Source organism: Mastomys coucha, unplaced genomic scaffold (genome assembly GCF_008632895.1).
Source record: "Mastomys coucha isolate ucsf_1 unplaced genomic scaffold, UCSF_Mcou_1 pScaffold7, whole genome shotgun sequence".
NCBI classification, from domain to species: Eukaryota; Metazoa; Chordata; class Mammalia; order Rodentia; family Muridae; genus Mastomys; species Mastomys coucha.
Genome location: NW_022196913.1, coordinates 56292111 through 56299840, shown reverse-complemented (window position 1 = coordinate 56299840; position 7730 = coordinate 56292111). Strand labels below are relative to the sequence as shown.

General features: G+C 52.5%; 1 protein-coding gene across 1 annotated transcript; it reads right to left on the bottom strand.

Annotated features, from left to right (window-relative positions):
• Positions 1-2151: 2151 nt before the first annotated feature.
• Positions 2152-3925, bottom strand: Gadd45g (growth arrest and DNA damage inducible gamma). Its single transcript, XM_031358393.1, has 4 exons — positions 3774-3925; positions 3184-3285; positions 2868-3081; positions 2152-2771 (listed from the first exon to the last, which is right to left on the bottom strand). The coding sequence occupies exons 1-4, from the start codon at positions 3824-3826 to the stop codon at positions 2661-2663; spliced, it is 480 nt and encodes a 159-aa protein (XP_031214253.1). The 5' UTR covers positions 3827-3925; the 3' UTR covers positions 2152-2660.
• Between the last annotated feature and the right edge of the window lie 3805 nt (positions 3926-7730).

Genomic DNA, 7730 nt, shown 5'->3' with positions numbered 1-7730 from the left:
TGAACTCAGAAATCCGCCTGTCTCTGCCTGATTCGTAACTTTTATAAATGAAAAAAAAAATGGCTCCCATGAAAATAGGTGTCTTCCCAGAATCAGCTACGGCCTGCAAGCTGCAAGCTACTCGGCACTCCGATGGTGGCCCAGCCTCAGACTGCTTACCCATTTATTTGTTCTGTGGCTCTTATGTTTTCCTTCTTCTGCCATTAGCATGTTTCTTGCCTGGGTATGGATGTCGTGCTTAGCATGTATTTAGGGTTTATCCATGCATATTCACCAACGGACACTGTAAGCATGGAATGCAATGTTTGCAAACTCCATGCATCTGAAGTATAGGGATGTGGTGTTGTATGTGTTGGTAGAGAGCTTGCCTGAGTTTCATCCTCAACCCTGCACAAAATGGGGTGTGGTGACCCACACTTGGAATTCCAGCACTTTGGAGCTGAAGGCAGCCAGAATAGAGGATCAAGGTTATCCTTAACTACATGCTGAGTTCGAGGCCAGGACCCTGTCTAAATAACTGCACACCATATAATTTACTTTATGCTTTCTTGATTAGGTCATGATAATAACATATATATATACATATATATATGTATAATGTATGTACACAGACACACACACACACATATATACACACAGCACAAATTCTGGCCACAACCATCCCCCCCAGCCGTCCAACCTGGATTCCTATTCCCCACCCCCACCCCCACCCCGTCCTGAAAATTCTTGTCTCCTAAAACTCTAACAGGTGGCCACAAAGTAGGACCAATCAGAGAAAGCCGAGTTTCCTACCGACTGTCAACTCAAGGTCCTCCAAGGGGCTGCCAGCCTGCAGTGTTCTGCTGAACACTATGGCAAGAGGTCATTTTTACCAGCATGCAGGTCTACTCCCACACCTAAAGGAAAAAATAATAACGCCGAAGCGAAACAGCGATGCTCCTTGGGCACCACGTGGCTGCATTCTTGGAGTCGGTGTGGAGCCAAAAGGTCATGCTTTCCTTACAGGAAGTGTCCACGCACTCCTGCACTTTTCCTGTTGCCTTGCACAGGCTTCCAGAACGTGCTGTGGAGTTTTTTGGTTTTTTTTTTTTTTTTTTTGTAAGTGGCATTCTACCGGCAAACCAGCCTCCCTGAGCGCTGCTGGTAAATCAGCCCAATGGCCTTCTTAGAAAAACAGCACCCCACCCCGCCCTTCCCCGAAGGCTCGAGCTCTGCCCGGCAGCAGAGCTGACAGCAAGAAAGCCCCACGTGGGCTTCCCCCTTCCGTCAGCACAGTCTGGAATGCGCAGTGAAAGCCAGAAGCATTAAGCTACAGAAAAAGTCCTCTCACTGGGACGTTTTCCCCCCAGATCCTTCTCAAAAAATTATCTTGGCTCCCATGCGTTTGTCCCCCGACTTTAAAAGGAATTGTGGATAGCAGCAGCCCTCGCTGATGTGGGCAGAAGCCCTGAGAATAGGAACTAGCAGATGCCCACCCCACTCAGACTGGCTCACTCCTATTTATATAGACGGTGCCTTCCAACTTATGCTAAGATACTGTAACTTCCATCACGGCTGTGACAAAATAATGATTCATACTTAAAACGCAACTTGCTGGTGTCATATTTGATATTAATACTTTAGTAGCGTAGCTTTCTTTGTCAGAGCAAATTACAAGGAGAAAGTTCTGAAAGCTAAGAGCAACTCGCCCCCATCCACAGCCACCGCACCAAGGGCAGAGAGAGCTGCAGAAGGCAAGCTCATTGTATTGGAAGGCACAGGGCCTCCCGCAAGCTGTTCAGATAAGCAGCTGTCCAGGCAAAGGTGGGGGAGGGGCGGGGAGGGGGAGGGGAGGTACTGGAGGCGTAAGTCACTGTTATCGGGTTGGATTGCGCGACTTGAACTTTTTTGCACCCGGATGCCTTGATCAAGTATGCTCCTGTCTTGCAAGTTTGAAATCTTCCTGAAAGGTTCAAACAGTACTCAGGCCCAAGTTCTCCCGTTTACTACTCGCCAGCATCCCCTCCTCCACCGCCAACCCCAGGAGGCAGCAGTTTCTTGCTCCAACAGAAAGATGGTCACAGGTGCCATAAATTCCATCAACTACCAGAAACACCCTTACCGCCCCCCCCCCAGATAAGAATCCCCTACCCTCAATAAAAAAGGCGTAAGTTTGTTTCAGTAAGTTTATTGTGAAATTCAAAGCTTCCACGATAGCGTCCTTTAGAAAATGAAAGCATTGCCCGGGATCCGTTTTGGTTTGTTTTTTTTGAAAGAGCAGTGCAGTCTGCTAAGTCCGGCTCGCTCCTGCAGTGGCCGCTCCTGCAGCTGTACCAAGTCCAGGCGGCCGCCTGCCTTGCCTTTCCCCTCCTTTCAATGGAAGGCTGCTTGCTGAGTCACACCTGCCTCGCTGGTCGGTTCTTTCCGGCCCTGGGGACAGCGTCCTTGCCTAGGCCTTCCTGTGCTAGCAGCGTCTCCGGACACTGGCAGAGTCCTGGGCTCGGAACAAGGTGTCCCCGCTGCCGCCAGACCCCCTTCTTGGGAGGCCGCGCTCCTCGCTCTCCAGGCAACATCGCCTGCCAGTCTCCATGCGCACTCGAGCGCCCTCGGAGGGCCACTCCAGAGCCAGCAGCGCGCTAGAGTGTCACCAAGTCGATCAGACCAAGGTCTCTGCCAGGCTGTCACTCGGGAAGGGTGATGCTGGGCACCCAGTCGTTGAAGCTGCGGCTCTCCTCGCAGAACAAACTGAGCTTCTCCAAGGCAGGGTCCTTCCATGTATCCTCATTAGGATTCTGAATTAAAAAAAAAAAAATACAGGGGTCAGCCATACTTGTCGTTGGCCAGGACGGGTTGGGGGACTGGCGTGGGGAGGCAGTGGGGGCACTCACCGAAATGAGGATGCAATGCAGGTCTCCCGGCGCCCCCCCTTCGTCGTCGGCGCCCACGATCGCCGCCAGCCTCTGCACGTCTCCCACGCGCACGATGTCAATGTCGTTCTCGCAGCAGAACGCCTGGATCAACGTGAAATGGATCTGCAGCGCTATGTCGCCCTCATCTTCCTCATCGGCAGCCAGCACGCAAAAGGTCACGTTGTCAGGGTCCCTGCAGAGCAGATAGGAAGGACAAGGTCAGAGTCGATGCTACCCCCAGGTCTCCCCGCCGCGCCAACCCCAACCCCTGCACGCCGGGCCTTTCTACACTCACACATTTAGGACTTTGGCGGACTCGTAGACGCCAGCGGTCAGACAGCCCTGGCGCTGCGCCGACAGCAGAAGTTCGTGCAGTGCTTTCCCGGCGCCCTGCATCCTGTGAAAGAACAAGCGCCGTGAGTGGGGACTAGCACGGGGACGCGACGGAGAGATCCCTGCCCTGACCTCCAAGTCCCAGCTGGCCCCTTAGCCTAGACCTGACTGGCGCCAGCATTCCTGCCTCCCAACTCCAACCTGGCGCCCACACACCCGGATCCCCAGTCCCGACCTGGCGCCCACACCTCTGGCACTCTAGTCATGATCTGGCGCCCTCATTCCCCATCACCCAGTCTCGACCTGGCGCCTGCACTCCCAGTTCCCCACTTCTGATCTGGTGCCCGTATCCCAGGCTCCTCAACCCCGATCAGGTGCGGGCACCCCAAATTCTAGCTCTAGACACGAATCGAATGTAGTAATTCTGGTCCCGCGCCTTGGCACCTCGCAGCTAGACAGTGCATGGCTCCCACCCTGCAAACTTCTATCCTAGAGGACCCTGAAAGATCGCTACCCGACAAGCCCAACAACTCTCGGCACCCCAAAACCCACCTGGCTGTGCTTTCCGGAACTGTATCCTGGCCACGGACTTCTTCCAGAGTCATTGTGCGATCCACGAACAGCAAGTTATCCAAAATAGTGCGGAAGGAACCCGAGCGTAGGAAAAGAACCCCAGAACCCGATCCGCGCCCACCACCAGCGAGTGCGCCGGGCACCGCCGGGAGAGCCCTTTTATAGACCGGCTCTGCGCGCCGCCGCCAGCTGGCGGGAGGCTGCGCTCCCATTGGCCAGCGCCCTCTTTCTGATGCAAATGAGGCGGCAGGCCTGCGGCTCGTGCCAGAAGGCCTCGTGGGGAGGGGTGCGGGGGTGGGGGGGGGAATGACACAGCCTCAAATCTGCCGCTTTTGTCAGGGTGTTACCAGGCAGACTGGAGCCTGCAGATTTCATCTCGCCTTTTTTTGTAAGTCCTTAAAAGGAAAAAGTTTAAAAAAAAAAAAAAAGCACGTTGTTTGCTAATACGATACTGGAATTTGTAGAATGCACACTTGGAGAATGTAAAAGCCCTCCCCCCCTTTTTTTGCATTTTTTTTTTTTGCAACCTTTCTAATTTTTCCTTATTTTTCAATTTGAAGTTTATGGGGCTGTTACATCGAAACCGAAACTTAAAGTCAAAGGTTTGCAACTGCAGCTGACATTAGGCCTAGGCTGTCACAAGGACTCAGGACTCTGCCTCTTTTCGGGGTCGCGGCTGCAAGGTCTAAGCCCTCCCATCCCCCACCCTCACCCCTAGCAGACCGCTGTGGGGTGCGGGCAGCAGGGACCAGCAGATTGCTGCCGGCACACGCGGCTCGTTTACATTTCTATACGGGGCACACAAAAGAGGAGGTCTGGCGTGTGGCAGTTCGCTGTGGGGACAATCGACGCTTTCTCTTTCATAGCAACACTGTCCACCTGCCGCCGGTGGGGTGGGCCAAGCCCGGTCCCGCACGGGGGGTCGCGGGGTTGCCCGGCGCGTGGGGGTCGGAGCCGCGTGTCGCTCCCCCCGCCCCCGGGTGCGCACCTCTTAATCTTAACCTGACTGCTGGGATTTTGATGCACGCGTGCCAAGCTCCAAAGAGAGCTGTACACACAGGGCTACTGCGCCCCAAACCCAGAGGTTCCAGGGTTCAGACTCCGGGAGCTCGGCACACGCTGTTCCACAATGCTTTTCCCAGGGCGCCGCCTGCAGGCCGACCTAGAAAGATCCAGATCTTCCCATCCACCCATCACATACTGCCTCGCGTTGACCTGGGGCACCCCGGCACCGAGAACCCTGTGCTTTTATGCGCATCAACTAGAATCAGGGTAGCGTCTGCACCCAGCGCCCCAGACCTGGAGACCAAAAGGAGCCTGCCACCCAGGTCCAAGAATCCGTTTGTCTGATGAGATTTTTAAATATTTCAACTACTTGAAAATGTTTCTTCATGACGGGCGGTGGTGGCGCACGCCTTTAATTCCAGCAGTTGGGAGGCAGAGGCAGGCGAATTACTGAGTTCAAGGCCAGCCTGGTCTACAGAGTGAGTTCCAGGACAGCCAGGGCTACACAGAGAAACCCTGTCTCGAAAACCCAAAAGAAAAAAGAAAAAAGAAAATGTTTCTTCAAACGGTTCTTAATTGATAACATAATAAAATTAGAAGCGATCTTGGGAGCTTTCTGAACTTATCGTTTGTCCCGGGAGACCTGCACACCAGGCTTCCAGACTGCTCACGACACTGTGGGCGTCTGCGTCTCTCTCTGCTAACACAGAAAAGTGTGCTAGGGGACTTTTAGAGATTCTTGAGTGAAACCTGGAAGACTGGGTAGAGCAAAGGACGTTCATGAAGCTTGCCAGACTTAAGGCAAAACTCACACACACACACACACACACACACACACACACACACACACACAGAGGGGAGGGTGGATTTCCTTCTTTTTACTGGAGCGTTCTCTAGGTGGGTGGTGAATATTGATCATTCCGTGTTAATTTTTGAACTCCTTAAAGCACATTTTCCTGCTGCACGGGAAAGCAGCGTGTTTTCCAACGCCAAAGGCTAGGCGAGGGGGCTGGCGTCTTGCGCCTCCTTGAGGCTGCTTTGAGAACTGCAGGTGTTGTTCCCTGTGGTTCCATGGAAGCACGAATTTGATCTGCAAGGTCTCTCAAATTCTCAACACCTTTTCCTAATAAAGTACGTTTTAAGTGAAGGAAACTTAAATTGTTGCTCTTTTCAACGTTTTTTTACTTCTTAATTCTCGTTGGTTTCAGAGCCCAAGGAAACGTCGGAAATAATAATCCATTTGATATCTTAGCACACACCCGCCGCTTCCACTTATAGCTAGAAAAATGCTCACTTGCCAGGTTGCAGGAAACGCGCCCCCCCGCACCCCACCCTCCGGCCTGTCCCCCACAGGAAGGCCGGTACAGGTTAGCGCAGGCTTAAGGACTAGCATTTCCAGACCCCGCCCCCAGCCAGTCTGGGCCAGAAGGAATGATTGACAAGCCCCGAAGCTAGTCTACTCTACTGGCATTTTCAACGTATTCGATTACAGGAAACCCTCCTCTCTGTGATAAGATTGGGGCCTCACACAGCTTTACCTAGCTAAGTAGTAGCGGTCCCAAAGTCCCAAAGTTAGGGCCGGGCCCGGTGTCACAGGCAGCATTTCTAAACCCCATACTATCCGGTAGCTGCGCTCTTACTACATCCCCAAACCTTAATAATGCAGGGAACAGTGAGTCTACTAAAGAGCAAGCTTCACATATGCTTCATTTTTGAAACCCTTTGGGGATGGGGATATAGCTCGGTAGGCAGATGTGTACAGAGTGTGCATCAAGACCAGCTCTATAAATCGTGCATACTAAGCAGTATATACCTGGAGTTCAAGGTTTGTTTGTTTGTTTTTGTTTTTGTTTTTTTCCAGACAGGGTTTCTCTGTGTAGCCCTGGCTGTCCTGGAGCTCACTCTGTAGACCAGGCTGGCCTCGAATTCAGAAATCTGCCTGCCTCTGCCTCCCAAGTGCTGGGATTAAAGGTGTGGGCCACCAACACCTGGCCAAGGTTATCCTTGAAATAAACACTGTCACCAGCCCGGTACACCTTAGGCCCTACCTCAAAACTGAATTAAAATAAATGCATAGGACCACCTCGAATCCCAGTGACTTGGAAGGCGGAGCCAGCGGACTCCTGAATCCAAGAGTTAAAGGTTAGCCTGGGCAAACCAGAGAGACAGTCCCTGCTCCCAGCAAATTCTCCCAATGAACTTCTCCATGATTTTGTCTGCTAGGACGGCATCCTGAGGGAAGCATGGCCCATTTGGAGGAAGATGGAGGCCGGCCCCTGGGCAGTAATCTCTGTGACGCATTCTCTCCCCTCTGCTTTTGGAGGGTGCACAGAGAATGATCTTAAACAGCAAGTGTATGCCTCTAGCCCCTAAGCCAGCACCCAGCACAGCTGGACCAAGGCTGCAAAAAAACAAAGCAGGCTGAGGAGTCCAACCCAGTTCAGGTGGAATTTCTTGGGCTTTTCATTGACATTTTTTCAAAATTGGCAGTGTTCACAGGAAAACGCGGACTCTTTCCTTCTCTTGGTTAGTTAGCCTTATCAATGCTTTTCAAGACAGGGCATGTCTTTGGAAGTTTCCCCCAAGATCTGCTAATAATGGAACAGTAGTCTGTGACCCATGATGACGGTAAATTTTTTAAAGAAGAAATAAAATCTTTATGCAAGACCTAGACCTCGGCAGAGGCAGCATGTCGGCATTTAAAGGGTCCGTCACCCCTTCCCACCCCTGCCCCATCCTCAGAACCGCGTTCCCGCCTCCTTTCCGGGGTGAAATACAGATCTACAGGTGGGGGCATTTCACTGGACAGCTGAGACCGGAAACAGGAAACAAAAAGGGAAGGCTTTTCGTAGCAAGCCGGACATCCGTGGTGAGAGCTTTCTGGAAGGCGCGATTATTCTTGGCTGTGTGCTTGCAGAGCCGGGGGGGGGG

What these genes read in the sequence shown, in the direction of transcription:
- Gadd45g (XM_031358393.1), bottom strand. Translation starts at nt 3,826, where the DNA reads ATGACTCTGGAAGAAGTCCGTGGCCAGGATACAGTTCCGGAAAGCACA. An exon ending in GTTCCGGAAAGCACAGCCAG is followed by an intron (nt 3,286 to 3,773) that starts GTGGGTTTTGGG and finishes GTTCTTTCACAG; the next exon opens with GATGCAGGGCGCCGGGAAAG. An exon ending in TGCATTGCATCCTCATTTCG is followed by an intron (nt 2,772 to 2,867) that starts GTGAGTGCCCCC and finishes TTTTTAATTCAG; the next exon opens with AATCCTAATGAGGATACATG.